The 26,084-nt window shown below is 36.2% G+C and overlaps 1 protein-coding gene across 1 annotated transcript in view; it reads right to left on the reverse strand.

Moving 5' to 3' along the window:
- DOCK4 (dedicator of cytokinesis 4) overlaps positions 1–26,084 on the reverse strand; it is a 418,723-nt gene that overhangs the window by 71,513 nt on the left and 321,126 nt on the right. The window contains exons 24-27 of the mRNA XM_036897350.2: positions 25,511–25,638; positions 24,486–24,620; positions 12,778–12,876; positions 3,535–3,629 (exon numbers count right to left, since the gene is read on the reverse strand). Coding sequence (XP_036753245.2) covers positions 3,535–3,629; positions 12,778–12,876; positions 24,486–24,620; positions 25,511–25,638 — 457 coding nt within the window. The remainder of the gene's footprint in view (positions 1–3,534; positions 3,630–12,777; positions 12,877–24,485; positions 24,621–25,510; positions 25,639–26,084) is intronic.

The following is a 26,084-nucleotide window of genomic DNA, read 5'->3' on the forward strand; positions in this document are numbered from 1 at the left end:
CTGTTATAAGATTTATCTCCTAGAAAATATGTATAAAGCTGTGACTTTATTTTTGTGCTATATTTTGCAATGTGTATGGGGAGGGGGTGGAAAGAAGCTTGTCTCAAAGTGTCCTGTATTTCTGGTACTTAATTTTCATCTCCCTTATGTTCCTTCTTTCTCAGACTGAGCAGTTGTCCTCATCAGAAACATCTTCCAAGCCCTTACAGTGGGCTTGATACAGCTTTGTGCACAATCAAGGAGGATAAGTCACATTTCTTGTCCTTGTAAAACTGAGCCTGGATACACTCACCATGTGATACAGTATCAGACACTCAGGTGGCAATAAACAAAAGCCCATACTAATCACCAGGTGTCTGGTCACAGCTTCTGGCAGGACTAATAGTTCACGCAGGGAAGCTATGGGATTTGGGACAACACAGTTTATAGATAAAACTTAAAAGCATTTAATTTATTTGAAAACATCGGAAGAAAGGACCAATACATAAGAGAATATATATTCTGAGGGACAAGCTATTCAGTTGGGTTCAAGGGTAGGTAGAACACTGGTGACTTCTCAGCTAGTTACTATCAACTTGACATGTATTAAGTATACAGACGGATAGCAAAAGTGGAAGTTTTGATTAAAATGCCTCTTTGAGGGGTCCTGATCAAATATATGTCTAAGAAAGTTAGGACCATGAAAGAAATGGTGGTCAACTTCAGAGATGAGACCTTGCTCTCATAACTCACTTCTAAACAGTTTAGCAAAGTAGGATCTTTTCTTTCCCCAGTGTATGCTCTTTTACATACTTAAAATATCTTTAACATATTTCAGGAATTAATTTTTCTACCAATATCATACAGGTTAATAACTTTTACAGATGAAGCACAAATAGTTAAAGGCTTATTTCTGCATTTATAAAGCATGAGATATCTCCATACACTGATAATTTAAAATGGGAAATGGCTAGGGTGGCTAAATGAGGAGAAGACAGGAAAGGAGCAGGAAGAACAGCCCAGAGCACAGTGTCTGCTCCAGCCTGGCAGGTGTTTCACCAGGCCCCGGAGTCCTATGTGTGATTTAGGTTGGTCTTGCCACTGCCGGCCTTCACCAGTGAAAAAGCAGGGCCAGATTCCTCTCAGCACCAATTTGGGCTGCAATAGAATGCTATCACTGCATCTAACAAAGGTTGATGGCCTTTTTTTGGGGTGTGCTATAGAGTAATCTTCTTCAATGTATTACACATTTACTTTCAAGGACAGAAATCTTACAACAGACTTGCTTACCGAGGAAAGTAAAAACTTCCTGGCCAGGCCCTAATTTTGTTTATCCTGACTCTCTACCAGCTGTATCACTTAGATGTATAAAAGGAACTTTAATTTTCCCATGTCCAGCTTGGGGGTTTATCTTATTTCCAGTGCTCAGCACATGGTAGATGGATATGGTACTCTGCTGAGTTGAAATGCATTAAAAAAGGTCAGAAATGATTCAAGTGTCCAGGAACAGGGCTGGTCCCACAAACTATGGTACATCTATTCAATGGAATATTATACAGCTATAAAAGAAAGACAAAGCCAATGAATGAGGGGCTTTCTAGGTACCAAAGTGGAAAGACTGACAGGATTTTTAAGTGAATGGGTGATGTGCAGAACAGCGTATATATTACACTACCTTGCCAGATTTCTATTTGGCTGGCATTGTGGATGAAAATTTTAAACATCATGCATTTACTCAAAAGCAAAATCTATACTTGCAAGTCTATTACCCACTCCTGTGACCAAGACATCCTCATAAATGGAGTGGAGATTTTCAGGTGGGATAGAGAAAGAAACAGTTTAATATCAAAGAGCTACACAGTTGCCATGGTTTTCAGGAAGTTCAAGCAGAGCCTGTGCATGTAAGCAACAAAATGTCAAATTTACTTTCAGTCTGAATTTCTGCCATTGCAAATTCTATCTGTAGTCAAAATACCCTGTACACAGGGCAGGCAGAATGACCAAGTGATGGTGCTGTGTGATGATCATGTCAGCAGCCTGGACCCCTTCCCTGCGGGCTCCCTGGATTATTTCATTGCCCTTTCCAGGTACCCAGAAGGTTTGATCTTTACTAATAAGGCCAGATACATGATCTGTAGCATCTGGACATCCAGATGAAGATATTTAATTCTATTCACAGATATCAAACTAAATATGCTAAATTCTGAGGAAAGCTATTTCAGGAGTCTTAATTAGTTTTCAAAATGGAAAAGCTGCCTCTGTACTTATGTAAAATATAATATGCCATATTATACTATTTGTTACTTCTCAAAGCTTTTAACACATCATTTCAACACCTCCATAGCTATAAATGTATACTGCAGCAGAAACCATATTAGACATATCTAGTAAAAAAATCAAATCCTATATTCCTGGGGCTCTTACCACCATCAATCCTGGGTATCTGGGGAAAACATATGGTGTCCTTGGCCTATGGAGAGATACCTGGAGAATTCAACCTTCATCCTGAGCATGAGAGTGTTGGGATTACACAGAGGAGGAAGGAGAGTAATGCAAATATGGGCTGAGAGAAAGAACGCTTATGAAGCAGGGTAAATTATAAGTGTGGAAATAAAGGTCAGGCCAATTTACTACAGAATTTCATTGTTATTTTGTATCCTGAGATGACAGACAGCATGAGAACAGATAAATCCATGACACTGTATTCAACAGAACAGCTCCAGCCATTACTACTGCCCCCTAATCCTCTTTGCTGGCTCCTATTCCTTCAAGTATTAACCACACATTATTTTATTTTATTTTTCTGTTATGCTTAATTCAAAGTATCAACTCCTAAAAATTCAACTTTATGTCAATCACTTCCAAATGTCTGCATCTAGTTCTGAATTTTTCTCAGAGCACTATTTTCAACTCTCTACTGGCCATATCACTTAAATGTATAAGGAACTTCAATCTTCATGTGTCCAGCTCAGGGATTTATCTTATTTCCAGTGCTCAGCACATGGTGATAATTAATGTGCTCTGTTGAAGTAAAACAAATTGAGAAAGATCAGAAATGATCTAAGTGTCCAGGGACTGGGATGGTTACATAAACTATGGTATATCTACTCATTGGAATATAATACAGCTATAAAAGAAAGAAAAATCCAGTGAATGAGAAATTTCTATGTACTAATGTGGAAAGACTGCCAGGATTTTTAAGTGAAAGGACAATGCACAGAACAGCCTATATATTACATTACCTCCACATAAAAGAACACAAGAGGGATATACAAGAAACTAATAAAAGTGGTCACTACAGGCTGTGGGTGAGAGATAAATAAGACAGTAGGGAGTGGGAGTACTCAATGTACACTCTGTTATATTGTTTGATTTTTGAACTATGTTAATATATCACCTATTTAAAATGAATTAATAATTTTAAAAAAAGAATGAGAGAATATGAACCCTAGGACTTGGAGGTTTCAGACTTCAGATCAAACTAAAAATATCACTTTGTACTCTCTTCTCTCCCTATACAATGAACTGCAATTGTCATCAATTGAAATGCCTTACTTGTTAGCCACCAAGCGCATAACAGTCCAGTCCTTTGGAAACATCTCTGGGCGTATCAAAATTCGGAACACAGTAAATATCTGCAGCAGGAAATCCTTGGATAAGGAGGAAATAGACCATTTTACTGAGTTGTAACTGTCAACACACACACACACACAGCACCATTGTTACCATTTCCAAAGTGGTGACAGAGAAGGAGGGTGCCCCCTGTAATGGTTTGCCAGGAGAAGGAATCACCATCCTTCCTGCTCTTAGCTGCCAAGTGGCTTGCTACCCTTCCCAAATGTTCCTTTTTCTTTCTCTTTCTCACACACAAAATGACTTTTCATTTCTCTTCTAAAAAGTAGGTTTTACAAATAAAATGGAAAACTGGTAATAGCGGATTAGTAGGCAAATACATCTTCTTTAAGTTCTATTGTAATGTCCTAAACATCAGAATGTTTCAACCTGAGAGAACTATTAACAGTCCTAACTCAGTTCTGCTTTCCTTTAAGGGGATGACAAAATTTAGAAAGTTATGTTCATTAAAAAGCATCATAAGCTGACACTCACATTTCTTAGAGGGCATCTGGAACGCCCTCTAAGAAGCAGTTTTAACAAGATGCACACAGGTTGTTAGAATCTGAGTATGCTCTGCAGAGCAAGCTCAAATGAGGATGCCTGCTAAGCTGAGCCTGTGACAGGGGCTTAGTAGCTGAGTGTCAAGGTTTTCTTCACAGATGCCATACCAGAGGGCAGCAGAATTTACTGAGATGTTTTCTTTAAAAAGATCACCTGGAAAACTATTGACAAGAAGCTACTGTCAGACATGGAAGTATCTCTTCCTGAAACATTAGGAGAAATAGGGCTCCAAATGCAGTAGCACATTATACTTAAAGGGGAATCAAAGAGATAACATACCACACATAATGAAAAAACAAGCATGCCCTACACAAGAGAATGGCTCAGTTTAGCTTTGATTTAGATTTATTACTTAGAAAACTTAAATATTTTTTTGAACCTTAAGTGCTGCTAGGAAAATATATCTAGCAATCTGATAGAAGGCAACAGTATGGTGCTGCATTAAAAAAAAAAAAAACCAAAACACTAGAGTTTTATTTATCAAACGCAACAACACATTATGTTAAACATGTAAGCTGCTTGAGCATAAGATTATGGTTGTCACTCACACCATCAGAAGATAAAAAGATAGAATCTAAAAAGCTAAAAAACATGTGGGGTATGTGTGTGTGATTTTTTACATACTCTAACAGCTTTGATCGAGCCCATAAATATTTTGACGAGAATTTATTTTAGTTTCTTTGGCATCAACACACACCCGTTGATATGTAGCATGCTCATATGGAAATGAGCCCACTAGGTCATCTGTCTTAAATGGCCAGACAGATCCTGCTCAAATAGGCAGAAATGACAGAGAAAGAGTGCCCAACTGTATTCTACTGTAGGTCAAATAATTTGGGGAAACACCTCACATTCTAGCCCTCCCTTGGGATAGTAAGTCATCAACATACTAAACCTGAGAGAAGCCCATTTCAATGCATTTCTAAAATTTATTTCAAACAGCCTTTCAGTTGATTCTTTGGGTTTTCCAGAAACGAATGCATATAATCCTGCAAAAACTGATGTTTGCATTTAACTCCCCAAGAGTGATACCTTACTTCAGCCTCCTGTCTTACTGCATTTGCTTAGCTGGATACTGAAGAAAAATCAATGAACATAGGGAGTCATTTGTTTCTCATAGTCTACAATTACTTAGGAATATTTCAAATAAATTCTGAACTATTATAGTTTCATCTTTTCTCCTCAAGACTTTTAACGGGATTGGAAATTGGATGCAGCACACTTAGAAATGGGGTGTGTGTAGAGGAGTGGTAGGGTAGTGTGATAATCAGTTGCAGAGAATAAAACTGACTGAAAGTGGCTACCGGGGACAAGATAGCTGTCTTCTGGGCTAGTAACTTAAGTTGTTCTAGTGCTAGGGACAAAGGGAAGTTATTACAGGTGTAGGAGTTTGGGATACACAACCTGTTTCTGTGCAAGCTCATTTTCCTATTCCCACTGATCTCACAACATAAAAGGCATGGCAGCATGTCACACTGTGCCAATGCCCATGTAATGACTTAAATCTTTATTTCTTCAAGGAAACCTTTCAGTGTCTCAAGGAGTCTTCCAAGATATCCATTCAAGCTTCATCTACCTTTATAGAATCAAACACATTAATTCATAGAAACCTTATAATGAAAATAAAAGAACATTGTACTGAGAATCAGTAAAACCTAGGTTGTAATCTTGGCTCTGTAATTAACTAGCTCAGTGACCTCGGCAATATATCTAACCTCTCTGGAACTGAGTTCTTATTCTTGGAAAATGTGGCGGCTTTAAGGTCCCTTGTAGTTAGAGGTGATTTAAAAAAGTTAATATGATCACATATCTATTCACAATAGTACATAACATTTTTTCTTACTCCTAAACTGTAGGCTAACGTTTGATCAAATGGTAACAGCATCACCTTCCACTGTGATCCTAACACATAATTTAGTTCAGCAAGTATTTATTGTCAACTGCCACACAAGAGGTTTCATTTCAAACTCAGCTCCAACATTTTAAAGCACTGAGACCTGAAGGCTAGATTCTTCATATCCCCCTTTCTTTCCTCCCCAAATACAGTGGTATTTCTTTGTCTGTCTTCTCTAAGTACTTTTTGGCTCTGATCATTTCACTAAATATGTGCTTTTGCATAGATATATGAAATTATCTCATACATGTAACAAAAACTATAACAGATCCTTTTCAAAATTAAAAAAAGAACATTAGTAGAATACTATTCTTGCTTGGAGAGCAAGAAGTAAGTGTTTTGTATGCCATCATTTTTTAAATTAAGGCATCATTGATATACAATCTTATGAAAGTTTCACACAAGCAATATTGTGATTACAACATTCACCCACATTATCAAGTCCCTCTCTACACCCTATTGCAGTCACTGTTCATCAGTGTAGTAACATTCATATGCCATCATTTTAAAATTGGCAGTCTGGGAGTAGTTTTATTTGTTCACTTCAAATAACACAACACTGTAACTTAACTGCATTACTAGTATTATTAAAATAAAGGTTCAAAATAAAAAGGAAACAGAGAGGTGCTACTTTACACAAGAATTTTTCCGCAATGCAAGAGGTTTGAGTAAGGAAGTTTATATGAGAACTGAACAATAAAACATCCCATATTCAAATAGAAAAGAACGAAGCAATGTGTTATGCTATTAGAAATTATCACTAACATTTTTTCATTCAAAAATGCTGGGTACTTTATTATGTGCCAGGCACAGTATTAGGTGCTGGGGACACCTAGTGGGGTAAAATATATTCTTTTATTTATTCATGCAACAATATTTATGGCATGCCCACAACATGCCACATCATAGTAAGCTGAGTGTGATCTTTGCCTTCATGGAGCTTACGATTTGGTGGGAGAGATGAATGTTAGTCTAAAAACTGCACAGATATATGCTTGCAGTACAAGTAGGGTAAGTCTCAGGGGCAGGTACTCCATGCAGAGGAAAGAGCACCAGCAAGCCTCAGAAACAGAGGAGAACACTGGGTGCCTGGCCTGCAGACAGACAAGAAGTGGGGTGAAAGACAAACGGGGATGAATGAGAAAGAGAGAGAGAGAGAAAGATGATAAATAAATAGGGATCAATCAAAGATAGATGAATAAATATAAGGTAAAAGATGAATAAATCTATACGTTTTCCATGGTACGGAGTTTGGAAATTTGTCCTGAAGGCAATGTGGCGACACAGGGGTTTACGCAGCCGTGTCAGAGGGTCAGCTCTGTGCCTTACTGATTCTCTGACTTTATTGTATAAGGAAACTGTTTTGTCTTCAGGCATGACTGGTATCAGTAAAGCAGAAGATGAAAATTAGGTTTATGAAACAGAATGGTGAAAGACAGAAGAGGAATCCTGAGATCATGAAACATGAGTTAAGACACCCAGAAAATAAGGCATCATGAGTTAGGTAGATAGACCAGGACACTGTCTCCTTGTCAAGAGCAAACAGGGACAGGGCCTTCTAAAAACACATTTCTTTTACCTATGATTTAGATTATAATAAATGTTATTTTAAAAATTTGTCACAAATTTCAAATATGTAATATGTCTGACATGTAATTGAATTCAATTAAAGGGTGCTAATAATCATTATCACATTGAAATTCATATCCTTAAAACTGAATATTTAAGTACATTATGCAGAAATAACTCCCATGCAGTCTTCAATATTTGAGAGGTATAGAACTGTTTTTCTGTAATAAAATAAAGACTGTAAGTTGAAATAACTGTATAGGAAAAGATGGCTTATGAAGCAGGCAGACATTTATTAAGAGTGTTGCTTCACTGAACAAAGACATGAGATGCCAGGCTCTGCGCTTAGCACACAAAGACATGGTTCCTACCCTCATGGAGTCTAGAGTCATCAAGAATACAAGGGAACAACAAATAATTACAATGCCTTTTGAGTTGGATTTTATAGCATGAGCTGAAATCATGGAAGAGATTAATGGTGGTGCAAGTCAAGCAATGGAAGTGAAGTGGTAGAGGAATTGGCACTTCCAGTAGACAAAAAATAATAATTCAGAGGAATTAAAAATTTATATATGGTTTGTCAGGAATATGCAAGTTATTTTACATGGCTGGAGTTAAGGTATCTGGAAAAGGTAGGTGATAGTGAGGATGGGAAAGTAGACTGAGGCTGGGGAAGACCTGACAGAGAGATGGGATTTGGCCCCATAGGTCATGTGAAGTCCTCAGAGTTTTAAAGTTGGTTGAAACTTCACCTGACCTGATTTTTGAAAACAGTGGGCCAGTATATGGAAGACAATGAAAGGTTATAATAGTGCCATGCTTGACCTCCAGAAATGTATGATCTCATGCTTAAAGCAAGATCCCCACAGTTTATGAAAAGTCAAAATCAATAAAGAACAGGAGTCTCACTGCTCTCTGTATACGTGAAACACCAGGGATATGGACAAAACTTCAGCCCCAGTGGAAGGTGGGTGTATAATAAAACATTACGACTACAGAAGGAGAGAAAAACACCCGAATCACTTCAAAATTTTTGCTTTTGTTCATTTCTAAAATAACACTGCATTCTTGAGAAGGAAAGAATGAAGCAGTGCTGAGCCGCGGCCTTCGGGGCCTCGCTCCTGCAGGGTCCTGCTGACACCGTGACTCCCACCACGCACGCGCGGACCCCGCGAGCACCTGAGGACCCCGCAGAAGAGACGGCAGACTGAGCTCAAAGTTCCAGAAGCCGCTCCGACAGTAACCCTGGAGACATCCAGGTTCCTCAAGCCAGAAAGGAGTGAAAACGCTGTTCATCTTAGCAGATACTTGAGAACTACATACTTTCAAAATTCATTTTAATTCAGAGAACCACCGTGAAATGCCAAGCCAAATTTTTCTTTGAATTGGTAAGAAAGAAGAAAGCAGTGCTGCTAGGAATAAAGACCAATAAAAATAATAAAGACCAACAAAAATATTGATTTGAAAATCTCAATATATAATTTGTCAATATCAATTGAGATTTAAAATGGGTATGACCCAACAGTTCTGCTTTTGGAAATTCATGCAATAGCAATAAAGGCGCAAGTCTGTAGAGACATATATATCAAGATGTTCACTGCAGTATCCTTCCTAATGGCAAAAATCAGAAACATCCTGGATGCCCATTAAAAGGGGAATGATTAAATCATTTAGCACCCATATATTGTGATTCAGAGAAATAATTGATGTAGTAGACCCTACAATATCCATGACATATTATTGTATAAAAAAGTACAACTAATATGAATAATATGATTCCATTTAGAAAAATTGAAGGTGTGTGTCTATCACAGAAAGTAGTCTATGAGGACACAACCCTTTGTGTTAACAGTAGTTACCTCTGGGGATTAGAATAAATGTGTGTGGAGGAGAGTGGGACATATACTCTGATAGCACTTTAAACAAGCAGGATTATATGGTATTTTTAGTATCTAATCCCCATGTCAATTAAAATTTTCCATTAAATATTCCTCTATTATGTTATACCTTTTCTTATGGAGAGTTCCCTTATATGTTCCATATCTAACCTAAATGTAGACACAAAAACTCCAAATAACTTTTTATCTACTAATTTGGCCTTTCATTCACACTTCATGACTAGAACCACCACCTTACTACTTTTAAAGAGTTGATCAATGAAATTGTAAGCAATTTGATAGCAAAGATTTTCATTCAGGGAAGTTATTAAGGTTTAGGAAAAAGCTAAGTTTAGCTGCCTGAGCAGAGAACTCAGATGCTAATAGAATCCTGGTAATAGAATTCCTGGTCCTGCCAGTTACTTGATGATAACAGCAGGCCGGTGAGGTGCAGCAAGACGAACACGGGGAGGTCAGTAAAATGAAGGAAAATGTATGGCATTGCTTCTGGCACATGGCAGTGGCGGTGAGGAGGTATTCCCTAACTGTTCCATTATATACACATCACAATTATAAACTAATGTTGTGATACCCTTAATCAAACAATTGACATTGGTAATAAAATAATAATAGTGCCTACCTCATGGGTTTCTTTTGAGGAGTAAATGAGTTAATACTGATCAATCTCTTAGAACAGTGCTCTGCACGCAGTAATTTTTATGTAAATGTTTGCTGTTTGCTGTTGGGGCCCTCACTTCCTTTACCACAATACGCAAATCCCAAAGTATTTAAAAAATTTGGATTTTATAATCAGTTTATCCATATAATCCAGTACCACCTGACCTAAATGACTCCCCATGTGGTGAATGGCACTGACATCCAGCCAGGTTTCAAAGAACCTGGGAGTTATCTTCAACTCTTCTCTTTCCTTCACCTTTTAAAAATATAATCAGTCAGCAGGTCCTGTCAATTCATCTTCCTAAATGTCTCTAGAATTGACCATCATGTTCGCCTCTGTCTCAGGCAAGTCTTCTCTTGCTTAGACTATTACATCAGGTCCTTTACAGGGTTCTGCCCACTGTCTTGACCTTGGCTAATCTATTTCAATACTGCAACCAGACAGGTTCTTAAATGTGATCACATCTCAAAGGTAATCATATCTCTCCCTTTTAAAACCTTCTGTAATTTCCAAATGTCCTCAAACTGAAGTCTATACACAGTCAGAGAGCCCAATGGCTTACAGCTCTCTTCCTCACACTCTATATTATATCAAACAATCAACATGTTTCTTCAATGCCTACAATGTGGTAGGCAGGTTCTGGGATCTGAGGATACAGCAGTGAACCAGCCAAAACCTTAGGCATAGGAGCTTATAACCCAGTGGCTACGAGTTGGGGACACATGTTAACAAATAAACTAAAAATATTCCAAGAACTGTTACAAGGGTGGGGTGGGGTGTGTGCTATTTCAATTAGCATTTTCAGGTGACATTTTAGTTGAGAGATCTGATAGATTCAGCACACTCCTCACCTCTGTGCTTCCAGCTAAGACCTTCCTTGGGGAGTTTTCTTGTTGCTTTAAGTCTGGGTTAGCAGCGACTCCTAGATGATCCAAGTACCATGTGCTTTCCCTGGGCCTTCATCACTCACAGCATCAATGCCCATTACCTCTCTGATTCCTCTCACTACAGGACTCGACATTTTGTTCCTGGCTACATAACACTGGTAGTATTTGGCATGCTGTAATTGCTCACTCTACATTTCCTGAAGGACACACGTAGTATTTAATATCATTAAATACTTTTCCTATCCTAAAGGACTAATTAATTTTGAAGAGGGAAATACATGTCCTTTGAAAAGGTGTGTGTCGACTGAAAACAAAAGGCCACATAAAACACTTCATTCATTACTTCCATTAGCTTTATTATTGTTAATGTGAATATTAAAATGTAAAACTCAATACCTAGATTAAATTAATCATGTTTTTTCAATTTTTGCTTTTCTGCTGTTCTTGTTACTCCCAGGCTTTATAAAAACGGGCAGTCTTTTCCTATATGAAATTTTGAAACATGAAGTCATAGACTTTAAAAGTAAAACTTAAAGAGTTCATCAATGATGTTAAACATTCAACTTCTGATGAAAGTTGAAAACTCCACAATTATCTTCCTTTTAAAACACAGATTTCTTTCTGTAGAGTGGGTAAGTTTATCCATGTTTAATTCTAAACTCAAAATTGAATAGAGGCATGAAAAATATATTTTCAGGCTTGGGCATATGCCAATCAAGCAACTTAGGTTACAATTGAGTACATAGGTTACAACTGTCCAAACCTATTCTTTGTTTCATATGACTCAGCTTGTCAATGCTCCAAAGTCACAGAGAAGTTCTTCTGAGGTCATTCAACATTATCCAGGCAGTTAAAAGTCAAAGATAAGTCACCATTATCAACTATCTTTATTTTAAAAATCTACAGATATTCCCCTGAGGTCCTGAGAAGGCTTCCAGTCAGGCCAATGCTGCAGCCTGGTTATTCCCACTGTGTGTGATTCTCCACCCTCTAGCATTTAAGTGACTCTTCCATTAAAATGGTTTATATTTGAGGTTGTCTGGAAAACTGAGGAGATGTTAGAGAAATAAAATTAAATATGAACAGATGATGGGTTATCTCTCCAATTGAGGACAATCAACTTCAAAGCTCCTAGTGAGCACCATGGAGGAAGCATTAAAGTTCCCTAAACCTCAGCAAAGTTTGGATTTTTATAAACCTGGCATTAATATTTTCTATTTAATGTCAGCCTGTCAGACTAGCACAGCATATTGATTAGACTATAGCTGATAGAGAATGTCAAATATAACTATGCTTCCCTAGTCAGAATGTTGTAGCCACAGCTTTCCATTTTGGTTTGAGAGGGATGAAATCAGTTAACATATTTATATGTTCTTCCTTATCTTCTATTACGGCAATATTTCTAAGTCAACTTAACTAGAGTTAGCCTATTTTCTTTCATTTCATTAGTTCTGTTATTCTGTTTCTAGTTTATTGGACTTTGATGACAACTGTTTTAAATCCTATGTCCTTGTCCAAAGTAAGAGTTCATTGCTTTGCTTGAATAGAAGAAACATTAAAAAGCCAGGATAAAGATGTAAGAACCTTAGAAAAAATTGCTTAGAATTTAATAGAAACAGGTAAGGCAACTGTTAAAGAATTATCTGAACAATGATGAGTAAGAACAAGAGAAGCTAAAAAGATATATTAAAGGAAAATTTTTAAAATGTCACTTACCCTTAGTTCTTCCTTTGTACTGAAACTATCAAGAAGTTGTTGATAATGTCTATCTGTCATTTGTCGTAATAGAGATAGGAGACAAGCAACAAACTCCCCCTAATTAAAAAAACAAATAAGCATATTTCTTTAGTAAGGACATAAAACAACAGCAGTAACTTACTTGGAACTATGATCAAACAGAACACCTAAAAAAACTCACTATGATACAAACTTATCCTGTGAAGTCTTTTTAATCTAAATAACCATAATATCCAGTTGAAATTTCTCCCTGTGATGATTACCATTTACTTGGTATACACACATTTTAAAATTTACAGTGGATTTTTAATTTTGGTGGAAGTTTTTCACTAGGGAACTAACTTCATACATTTAAAGGACGTAGAGCAATGATGTTCATTTATTGAACACTTACTATAACTTTATTCATTATATTCATTATATCATTTGAGCCTCATATCAACATTATGTAGTAGGGGGTATAATGATTATTTAAAGAAGGTGAAATATAGGTTCAGTGGGCTATTAGACTAGCTCAATGGCATACCACTAGAAAGCGGCAGAGCTGCGGTTATCTCTAGGTCTTCCTGACTCCAAAGCTCTTCCTGTAACTTCATGCTCCACTTTTGAGTTCACATAATTTCCTCCACCTTATCAGAATGCCCATCTGCTTACTCAAAGGATGTAGTGAAAGCCATGCACTGTGTAATGTTGGCTCTCATCTCCTTTTAAATAGTTTAATAGTGATCCTTATGTGCTTGGGTGCTATGTGATTGACACCTTAAAAAAAGTCCAGTTCTTAAAAATTAGTAAGAATGTGGCATCCTTTCAATACATATGAAATCGCTATCACTTGCATTTCCAATGTACTTCTAATTTAAAATATCTGTCTTCAGTGCAACTGTTTTTGCCCAGCAAAGAATTTATCTACTTATAATTATAACAATAATGTTTAAAACTATACAAATACAACAGTTGAAACAATCAGTTGTAACTAAGTGTAAATTTACAGAAATGAAATTTAATTGGGAATTGGTTTTTTTGAGTTTACATAGAGACTATAGCTTCACATGTAAAGTTAGAGACTAAAAGCCTTCAGAGTGGATTTTCTCATAGAGGCAGATAAGTCAGGACAGTCAAATGTATTTCTACCAGCTGCCAAGAGAGGCCTCAGGAGGCCACTTAATGGCCATGTCAGGATAACCAGAGATGTAGGCTGACTCTTTGCACATGGATAATCATTTGTAACACACAGGTATGACAATCATCCCTGCACACTTATTAGAGAAAATATTTAAGAAACTAACCAGTATGGGCTAGCAGAAATATCCTCTCAGCGCAATAATACTTTGTTAATGAACAAAGGGACCTCTGATGCTTAACACAGAAGTGGAAAATTTAAGGGCACAATTATTAATATTTTACTGCATGTGAGTGAGAACCCAAGGCTAATAAAATAATTACCCAAAAGGGCTGAGAGAACAGTACCTGGTGCTCACACAGGACTGGGAATAGTTTGTTTTGGTACCCACCAAGCTGGAAAAGCCCTGAAATTAACAGGGAATCAGAGAACTAAAAAAGATATTTCCTCAGTAGCAGGGAAAAATTACTCCTAGAATAAATGCTGCTCTGATCCTACTTAAGAAAACTCAAAAGCAAGACCCAAAACAATCAGCTTCCAAGAAATCTAACTTCATTTCAGGGCAAACCTCAAAGATATCTTTAGGAATTAAAAAAAATATATCCAGCTTCCAAAAAGATAAAATTCACAGTATCTGGCACTCAAAAAATTGTCAGGGATACAAAGATGCATGAAAAAATGATGATGCAAATGAGGAGGGAAAAAAAAGCCCAATCACCAGAAATAAACACAGATATTAGAATTAGCAGTCAAGGTCATTAAAATAGATATTATTATTATTATATTCTATATATTTAGGAAGTTAGAGGAAATATTGAACATTTTAATTAGAGACATGAAAGATATAAAAAAGACCCAAATTGAACTCCTAGAGATAAAGACTTTATGAGATGAAAAGTCACTGCAGGACTAAGAGCAGATTAGAGACTGCAGAAGAAAAAACTATTGAGTTTGAAGACAGCGTAATAGAAATTCTCCAAAATAAAACACAGAGAGAGAAGACAGGGTAATAGAAATTCTCCAAAATAAAACACAGAGAGAAAAAAAATCATCCAGTGAATGGTAGGCAACTTCAAGTAGTAGAATATATATTTAATATTGAAGACCCTAAAGAATAGGAGAGACAGAAAAAGTAACTGAAGAAATAAGGGGAAAAATTTGATTGATTGGAAACTATAAATCTATGTATCAAAGAATTTCAATAAGCCATAAGCACAAGAAACACAGAAAAAAAATATACCAATGCACATCATAGTAAAATTGCTTATAAACCAGAGTTAAAGAGAAAATATTAACACCAATTGAGGAAAAAAACACATTGGATACAGAAGAACAAAGATAAGGATGAGAGGTTTCTCATTGGAAACAATATTAGTTAGAAGATAGTGGAGCAACATCTTTACAGAATATTGAAAGAAAACAACTATCAACCAGGAATTTGTTACCCAGTGAAAATATCTTTCAAAAACAAAAACAAAAATAAAGACTTTTCAGACATTCCAAAGCTTAAATAGTTCACCACTTCTATTCAATATTATACTGAAGGTTCTAGCCAGTGCAATGAAGCAAAACCAAGCAATAAAGAAATACATATTGGAAAGGAATTTTCAAAAAAAGCTATCTTTAATCACGTATTTGTGTACATAGAAAATACCATGGAATCTATAATGAGCTATGAGGACTGCCTAAGATAGTTAACCAATGTCCCAGAATAAAAGTTCAATACATAAAAATCAATTTTACAACATTTAGCTATGCTGATGGACAGTGACTGTAAAGGGGTTTATGGTGGGGACCTGGTATGGGGGAGAGCCTAGTAAACATAATATTCTTCATGTAAGTGTAGATTAAAGATAACAAAAAAAAAGAAAGAAAGAAAAGGGGGATTACTCCATGATAGAATAAAACTAAGTGTAAATCAACGATTAATGCATGTTTTAAATATCCTTAATTTTGATCATTTAAAGGGTGTCAGATGATTGGCTATGGAGGTACACTTTCCTGATAATATTCCTTTCTCTTAAAAAAAAAAGCAGTTCCTATGTGGTGACCTCCAATGAGTTCTACACAATGGTATAAAGGGCATATCAAAGTGTGGGCAAAGGGTCTGTTTGTGTTTATACAGAGGATCAAAGCCTAATTTGGCTACCCCGAAAATGAACTAAGATACAATACGAAGAAGAACTTCCAACATCAACACACTCTGGAAGAGTCATACTAGAAGATGATCATCAAAAAACCTCAACAAAGATCCAGGTGATGCTGCAGTTGTAGCTGCATTCATCCCACCGGTTCCTGGACTTGCCATTGGAATGAAGAAGGAGATATCTAAGCTGGCCTGTGCATACAGTAAAACAACAAATTTGACTGGATCTACACTGTTGGAACTCAACCAAGAATTAGGAGAAGTGCAAGTTGTAGCGCTCCAAAATCTTACAACTACAGATTATCTACTGTTAAAAGAACATATGGGATGTGAACAGTTCCCAGGAATGGGCTGTTTTAATTTGTCTGATTTCTCTCAGACTGTTCAAGTACAGTTGGACAATATCCATCATATCATAGACAAATTTTCACAAATGCCTAGGGTACCTAACTGGTTTTCTTGGCTGCACTGGAGATGGCTGGTAATTATAGATCTGCTTTGGTTATGTAATTGTATTCCTATTATGTTAATGTGTGTGCGCAATTTAATTAGTAGTTAAAACCTATACATGCTTAAATTACTCTACAAGAAGATATGTCAAAGAAATAATCAATCTTCCCATGTTTTCTTCCGCCTGCTACCTCTATAGCTTTTCTTCTTCCTTCCTAATTACAACCCTTAAATAGAATTCGTGCCTCATATCGAATTTACCGAGTATCATAATTCCTCCAAGTGCTAAAGATACTTCAAGACAAATGCTGGGCATAGAAGCCACAGGGCATAAATCAGCAAAGAAGTAAAAAGCTAACCTTTTCAAACAATATGGCTTCTCTCTCACCAACTTTACATCTCCCTGTATGGCCCCAGAAGATGACTGGTTAGCCAGAGACGGGTAAGATTCCTCAAGGGAGGAACAACCTAAGGCAGGCACAGTTGCAGAGGGCCCATCAGGTGAGAAATTGGGGATCAACAGAGGGGAGGCTTAGAACCTCTCTCCCCCTGTTTTGAGAGAAATCTTCTGCATCGTGGATGTTTTCTTGCCCTTGTCTAGCTTGGATTAACACATAGTCTACAGGCACACACCTGATCATCTACATTTGCTCTCTTACAACACTAAACTAAGTTTTCTACCTTTATCTTACATCTACCTACCACTTCAGCATTTTATTTAAAAAAATAATTATAATAATAATAAAGGGAGAAATGTGGGATCCACATATAAATCAAGTATAAAAATCAAATGAATATTCATATTTGACCTGATTTTTTGTAGTTCATAATGCGTGATCAAAACTGAAAGTTTCTGTGATGACTGCCCTTGCACTGTTCACCATGTAAGAACTTGTTCATTATGCTTCAGAAGATTGGAGACTGTTGAGAATTAGGCTTGGGATTGATTAATGATTGTGCATTGAGTCCCCTATACAGAATTTTATTGTTGTTAACAACCATTTGATCAATAAATATAAGATATGCCCTCTCAAAAAAAAAAATCAATTTTACTTCTACATACTAGAAATGAACATCAGAAATTCATATTTAAAATAATGTAGTTCATAATACCATTGAAATACGAAATTCTTGGTGACACATATAGACAAAAGAGATATAAGATCTGTACACTAAAAATTACAAAACATTGATGAGAACAATCAAAGACATAAATAAATGGAGATACACTATGTTCATGGATTGGGAAATTGAATATTGTTAAGATGTTAATTCTCCCCAAATTGATTTGTAGATTCTATGCAATCCCAATCAATATCACAGCAGGCTTTTTAATGAGGTAGAAAGTGACAAGCTGATTTTAAATGCATATGGAAATGTAAAGGTCCTGAAATAATCAAAACAACTGAAGAGAAAACAAAATTGAAGGAATTATACTACCTCTCTTCAAGACTTATTATAAAGCTATAGTAATCAGGCTACTATGTTATTGATGTCAAAGCAGAAACACAGGTAAATAGGATGGAATAGCCCAAATCAGGAACAACCCAAATGTCCAATAGCAGGTGAATGAATAAATGAATTGTAGTATATACATATAATGGAATGCTATTCAGCATTAAAAAGGAATGAGCTATTGATACACACAACATCACTGAAGAAACTGAAATGATTATATTGAGGGAAAGTCAGAATGCCTTCCCCACAAAAAAAAACCCAACAATAGTAACTATGCACTCTATGATTCCATTCTCTATGAGGTAGTATGGTGGAGGGCATAGAGAGGAAACAATATTTTCTGAGAGTGATGGACATGTTAATTATCTTGATTGTCATGATGGTTAGTAGGTATATACAAATGTCAAAATTTGTCAAATTGTATACTTTGAACATGTGTAACTTTTTGTTTATCAATTTCACCTTAATAAAATAAAAAGATATTATGACTACATTATCACTTATACAATGGTACTATGCATAAGTTATTATATTTTGATTGTATTATCAAATTCTTCCTTACTAAAAGCCTTGTTGGGTAGACACTATTAATTTAACTTTACAGTAAGATCTCTTAAGTTTAAGGTATTTATCGCAGGTTCCACAATTAGAAAATGATGAAGCTGGGATGTGAACCCAGGTATCTCTGGCTCTTCTTCCCACTGCTCAGACTTACTTGATTTTATAGAAGAAATATACTGGAGTTTTGGGATTATATTTCAAGTAGAAATTGGTACATAAGAATCTGTCTTTTTAACCTCTTTATTATGTTTTGACTTAAAAATGCAAATCTAGTTGGTAGAAACCCATTCAATTTTTCATTCCTTAGTTTTCCTACATTCTACACTAACTCTGATACAGCTAACAGACTAATATTCCTAAAACATTTATTTCAACATACCATCCTCTGAATATGATATACCTTGAAGTAGAATAATTACAGATTTTTGTAATAATTTTAGTAACAGGAAGAAAAATTATTAAAAAATAAAGACTTTAAGTCTACAATCAATGTATACACAAGAACACTATTTTGAGTCTAGGTTATTAAGTATTTGTATTATGTCATATCTGATTTAGGCCCATTGCAAACAACTTATCCTGATATCTAGTCTCTAGCACATTTATATGTTGTCAGTCTCAACATCTATTCTTCAGTGTCATTTGATTTATTCACTTACCCTATTTAGGAACTCAAAGTACATTTAACCAGTGAAGAGGCCTAGAAGTTCAATATTTTACTAACATATTTTTCATTCACAATGTGCTTTCCTTTGTTTTTAAGGTATCTTAAGTATCTATACAAAAAACCTAGACTTACAATTTGTTAAAAAGAATAAAAAGCCACTGATGGCCAAGATTCACTTGGTTTTAGTATGAGTATTTTTTTACATATAAATTGCCTTTAAAACATTATATGCTTCAGTGGCTTGTATCCATTTTATGTATATATTAAATATAACAGTTATTTCTGTCAATAATTGTGAAGAAGGTATTAGATGGCTACAACACAGTCTTCATGAAGCCTTCTATTATACATATGCACAATATTTTCCAGAAATTTCCAGAATTCTCCCACACCCCTTCCTTCCCCTAAACATAAACCCATAGTGCATAAAAACTTTAGATAAGCACTCCAGAGTATCTTTTTTAGACATTGTCTATGCTGAGCTGAGTCAATCTGCACTATAAATGGTGCTTATCAGGATTATGTGCAAAGAAGCACTTATAAATTATAAGGAACTCTGGAGTCCAATTAGTTGAAGGTGTGAGCAAATGGCCATATATGCTGCTTTATTTCATCTGCTTCCATGTACAATTAAATTTTTGAAAGGAACTAATCACAATAGTGCTGTTTTTTTCCCCCAGTTAGAGAGAGCATTTTAAACTTTAAAGAACAGTTGGTAGTAGAAGAACAAAAAGTACAAACCTTTTAAACAGTAAAAATAAGGCTACTGTTATCTGCAATTAATGATACAGCAGAAGCCAGTTCTCCTATTGGTATTACTGGGAGGCAACATGAGAGCCATGGTATTTACAGGGAACTGGAACACTTGATACCACACGCTGGGGTACTGCTTTTATCCACAGCATGTCCACTCATTGTGGGCACTTTTTCTGTAAAGACTGAAAAGTGCTCAGTGTGGGACTACCATGTGAAGACTCCCTGTCCAGAGAGCCTGTTCTCTGTGAGAAAACAATGAAGAAATTAGGCATTCTTCAGTGTCCAAAGAGAACTGACTTAATGATCAGAGCATCTTTCTCACCATAGACTTAGTTATCACAACAATATAATTATTACTTCTGCAATAATATTAATATGACTGTTGTTATTTCCACAATAACTGGCTAATTACTTAAATAACTAAATAAAATTTAGTTATTAACTAATAATAACTAAATTATTTATTAAAACTTATAACTAGATAAAACATTGATATTGTTTAAAACACTTTTTACAAATTTGATGAAATCATTATACTATCTTTAAGAGAGGTACAATTATTTTCTGTTTTAAAGACAAAGAAACAGAAGCTTAGAGATATTAGATAGTGCATGAGTTAATGAAGAGGCAGAGTAGGATTCAAACCATATCTACCTGAGTACTCTCAAAAAAATGTCTTAAAGCATAAAATCAAAACTGCCAAATAATTTGAGTGTTTCCTAGCAAATTTCACCCCACATGCCTTGTGAAATTGGTTTTTCACATAGCAAGGGGTACAACAGAGTTATGGAGGGGAAAGGTTCTCTTTATATGATTTTATAAAATTTAAAACACTGGATGATCTCACCTCTATCCACAAACCTGATTCATGGCCTTCTTCACATCTCTTACTTTGCACTGATTATCACATTGTGAAGGCCTAAAGGCCACATATATCCCAGAGGGATTTGTCAGTGACACCCCTGTCTATGGATACAAAGCAGTTTGAAAGAGTGTCAGAGCTTTTGACTCCAGGCAGTCTGTAACCATATCCAGTATTTGCTATGATTTTGCTTGCTGGGCCATCATAATTTCAGAACTATATCAGAACTGTATTGCCAGGAAGCAATTAAAATGTTGCCATAAAAACCATAATGAAGGAGACTTTCTTTGCATTGGGGAAGACAGAGTAGATATACTTTTACCTTTTCCTCCTACAAAGCACAGCACTAAAAACCTCAATCTTATATATATATATAACAAGTTAAAGAAGGGTCTGAAAGGTAAAGAAAGCAGCCTGGCTAATGACCTTGGGACCCGAGGAAGGGCATGGTGCTGAGTTCTCTGGCTTTTCTTTTTGCCTCAGATATCCCACACCTGGAGCTGAAGAAGTTGGTCACCCTGAAACACCAACTGCAAACAAAAACTGCCAACAAAAGCCTACTCTCGTGGCCAAGGGACCAGGGAAGGGCAGCTTAGCGTGGCAAAACTTTTAGCAATAACTGCTCTACTCCAGCTGAACACCTCAAAACTCCGGCCTCACCTGTAAAGGCCGGGTGGGGTGCTTAGACTCCCAGCCCCTCGCAAGGTTGTGTCAGGCACCTGCACATCTCTCTGCAGAGCAGTGTCAGAGGAAGCCAAACAGGGAGCAGGTACTTTCATGCCCACTGGTCAGTGCTAGCGAGACAATGTGGGGAACCTGCACTTATACCTCAGTAGAAGGTAATAACGGCTGTGATGAGCTGACAACCTCCCTCTTTCCCTGAAAAGTAGTGCCACATAAAGCCAGCTGTAACAGAAAGTTTAAATAAGATCTTGAGTCTTATAATTCAAAAATGTTCAGATTTCAACTGAAAATCATTCATCATACCAAGAGTCAGGGAGACCTCAAGTTGAATGAAAAAAGACAACAGATGTCAACATTGAGACTGAAGAGATGTTAGAATTATCCGACACAGCTTTATACAAAAATTAATTCAAAATGTTTCATGGACTTAAATGTAAAATATAAAACTTTAATACTTTTAGGAAAAAATACTAGGGGATAAACTTCAGAATATAGGGCTGGACAAAAAGAGTTCTTAGATTTGACATCAGAATCATTATCCATAAAAGGGAAAACCGATCGACATTAAAAATTTTACTCTACAAAAGACCCTGTTAGAGGATGAAGAAAAAAGCTACCGAGTGGGAGAAAATATTTGTAAACCACATGTTCAATAAAGGACTAGTATCTAGAACATATAAAGAACTCTGAAAACTCAACAGTAGGAAACAATCCAATTAGAAAATGGAAAAAAGACATGAGACATTTCACTGATGAGGATACATATGTGGCAAATAAGTATGTGGAAAGATGTTCAGCATTATTAGCTATTAGGGAAAAACAAATTAAAACCATAATAAGATATCATTATTTATCTATCAGAATGTTCCCTCCCCCCAAAAAAAGTGACAACCCCAAATGCTAATGAGAGTACTGAGAAACTGAATCATTCATACATTGTGTATATGAGAATGTAAAACGATACAACTACTATGGAAAAGAGTTTGGCAGTTTCTTGGAAAAACGTGCAACTCCCACACAATCCAGCAACAATACTCCTGGGAATTTACCCTAGAGAAATGAAGACTTAAGGTTACATAAAAACGTACATACAAATGTAAGCTTTGTTTCTAACAGCCCAAATCCAGAGACAACCCAGGTGGTTAAACATGCTTTAGTACATCCATACCACAGAACCTACTGATCAATAAATAGAAACAAAATATATACACACAATAACATGGATGCATCTCTAAAGAATTATGCTGTGTAAAAAAAGCCAATCATAAAGGTTATATGGTATACTGTATGACTCCATTTATACAACACTCTCGAAATGACAAAATTATAGAAATGGAGAACAGATTTGTGGTTGCCAGTGTTAAGCAGGAAGAGGTGGAGATGGAAGGGAAGTGGGTTTGGCTATAAAAGGGTAAGATGAGTGATCCTTGGGGTGATGGAAATATTCTGTATCTTGATTGTGTTAGTGTCAATATCCTAGTTGTGATATAGTATTATAGTTCTGTAAGGGTTACTATTAGCAAAATCTGGTGAAAAGACACATGCAATATCACTTTATTATTTGCTATAACTGCATATGATTCTATAATTGTCATGAAATAAAAAGTTTAATTAAAGTAGTCTGGAAAAAACAAAACAAAAAAATTCAAAACAAAAACCCCAAAATCATAATGAACTCCAGTGGTATTAAATAATAACAGGTTTTGAGCATTTACTATGGACCAAGTAGTATACTAAACACAGAAAGTCAACCCTATGAGGTAGGTACCTTTTTACATATGAGGTTCCATAAGACCATGAGAAATTAATTGCTTGCTCTTTTCTTCTTTAAATGAAGCAGTGTAACTATTACATATGTTAAGAAGCTTTTTCATACTATCTTTAACCTTAGGTTGTTAAGAGTTTAACTGTATTTCCCAAACCCAGAGCTTGGTTTCCCCGCAGGTAAATCTCAGCTGGCCACTATCACATCTATTTCCTCCAACACAGATTTTTCCTTAAGAGAAAAAAAAAATAATGCAGAGAAAATAAAATTGAACACAAGATGGCCATCCTGAAACAGTCAACCTTGGAAGGAGAGCCAGGGTAGTTTTTTTTCTAAGTAAAAACAAAAATTATTTTCATTAGGAGCTAGGCAAACATTCTCAAGACAGGGGTTCTATTGTGCACTATTTGTAAAAAGAATGGCAACAGGCTAACATTTTTTGCACATAATCTGTAAGTGAAAACTATAGCTGTATCTACTCTATTTATGCAAATGATACAGAAGAATATTCTTAATCAGACAAACTTTTGGTCAGTTGAATGTGTTTTAAAAGAAATGTATCCATCCATCCACCCATCCACACATGTACCTGTATACACACACATGTAAATATGAAAAGGCACATGCAATATCACTTTATTTTTATTATCAAAAAAATTAACTATCTGTTATATTATTTCTTAGTACTTTATATAAATCATGTTATATGAGACTCATAAAATAGTGGAGCTTGAAGGCACCTTAGAAATTATCAAGTCAAACTTTCTCATTTCATAGCTGAGGAAACTGAACCCTTCCTCTTCTGCCCCCGCCCCTCCCCACCCAAATTAGGACACCAACTAACTGTAGTAAAATATCCAGAATTAGAAATCAGGACCCCTGACTCCTATTGCTCTATTTCTCTATTCTCTCTTGCTCAAGCAATCTAATGGATGAAAAGTTACCAAGGTGACTAGGGATGTAGAATCACAGGTTAAATTGGGCAAAGTAAAAGCTAATATCAAATTTACCTTTATGAAATAAAAAAAATCTTAACACAAGATCTTTTAACAAACATGCTTCTTATCTTGTTCCCTGGTAAAAGGAAGGTAACTTTATGTATTTTGAAATGCACACAGGTCATTCTCCCAAGGCCAGAATTTCCACCTTCAAGGTGACTGAAGCCTTAACAAGCACAACTGTGCTGTGGTCTGTGTGCCATTTGCTTTATGATCTTACAGTGACATCCTGGAATTGGAGCCGCATTGTGGAGCCGGATGGCTGAGGGCGACTGGTGATCTCCAATATGGTTCTCAGCAGGATGTCCAGCAGGCTGGCCACTATCACATCTATTTCCTCCAACACAGATTTTTCCTTAAGAGAAAAAAAATAATAATGTGTTCAGGAAATTGTGGCTTAATGGGTCTATTAATCTCTAACAGAAAAGGGGGAAGCACATTTCCAAATACAGACTCCAAGAGTCAGAGAACTTGAGAGCTCAGCAGACTTGGACTTCACTGCTTTCCTGAAGCAAAATTAATACTATCTGAACTCCTGGGACTTGTTAAGGAAACCCAAATGTCTTTGCACTGACTGTTATGTAGTGGATTTTGGTTCTTACTTTACCTGCACAAGGCAAAACTCTGTATAAATGCTCCCTACCAAGAAGACTGCCTCTGCAAAGAAAACTTAAAGAATGTACAGCATCAAAAGTCAGGTACATCAACAAGAATTCCCAAAGGCTTATGTAATGATTTACTGATGACTGCTGGGACTGAGTAATGGTTCAAGTACAAGATACCCCCAGCATCCGGAGGCTTTCCTCTGCTTCCACAGTGATCCCCACAGGACTAAGCTCAAGGGCCAGGGCCAAGCTCTGAGCAATATACAGCCATTCCCAAAATGGCCCCAAAAAGACTTCACTTTGCAAGCAGTAATTTATTCTTGCCACACAGCATTCATCATATCAAGATTAAAGACACATGTGGGAGGCTTTGAGATTTCTAATTTTTTCTCACTGGGTATTTGGTTCTTTCTTGAAATACAAGTGTAGGAAACCCAGGTTATTTGGGGTTTCAGCAATTGCACAAGGGTAAAAAAAAAGAAAAAAAATCCCCCAGAGGAAATGCAAAAAGTCCAACCTAGCTGGAAATAAAAGTAAGAGACTCAGAGGATTACTCTTTAGTGTGGTTTCTTTGAAGACTTAAAATTTATTTCCAGTAGACATTTAATGTGAACTGCATACTGGACCTGTATTTACTTACTGAGCTATTTTTCTTGATGAGACAAAATACGTTGCTAAGGATACGTGCACACATGATGAGGTCCTTCTGTTCTTGCAAGTGCACATGGAGGTGGTGTAACACGACAGGCAGGAGAATGTACCTGGAGTCTGGAGAGAAGTGCCGTTACTGCCACACCTGTAGGGTCCCACACAAACCTCACACAGATCTTCACCCACTCTTTAATTTTAATTATGAAATTATTAGCACATGTAGTTCAAAAGATACTAGTTCTGCAAGGTTAACACTGAAAAACAGCAGTACCTTTTCCCAACTCATGATTCCTGCACTTGAGAGGCCTTTAATTCTTTCATTGAAGTAGGTTTTTTAAAAAATTGTTTGTCTTACTTCCAATTTCTAAATGGCATGTTTCTCCTGCTATTTCTTGATTTTTCACTGAGATCAATTCAACTACTGACTTCTACTATGGTAGATAAGAATTTAGTTTTTTTACCCCCTTTTCTCTTCCCTAGCCTCAAAAAAGAGATCATTAATTTCTGACTAAATTAACCTTTGCTGTCATTCTGATTTCCAACCTGTGTACATGAACAGATTG

The sequence above is a fragment of the Manis pentadactyla genome, chromosome 7, assembly GCF_030020395.1.
Source record: "Manis pentadactyla isolate mManPen7 chromosome 7, mManPen7.hap1, whole genome shotgun sequence".
NCBI lineage: Eukaryota > Metazoa > Chordata > Mammalia > Pholidota > Manidae > Manis > Manis pentadactyla.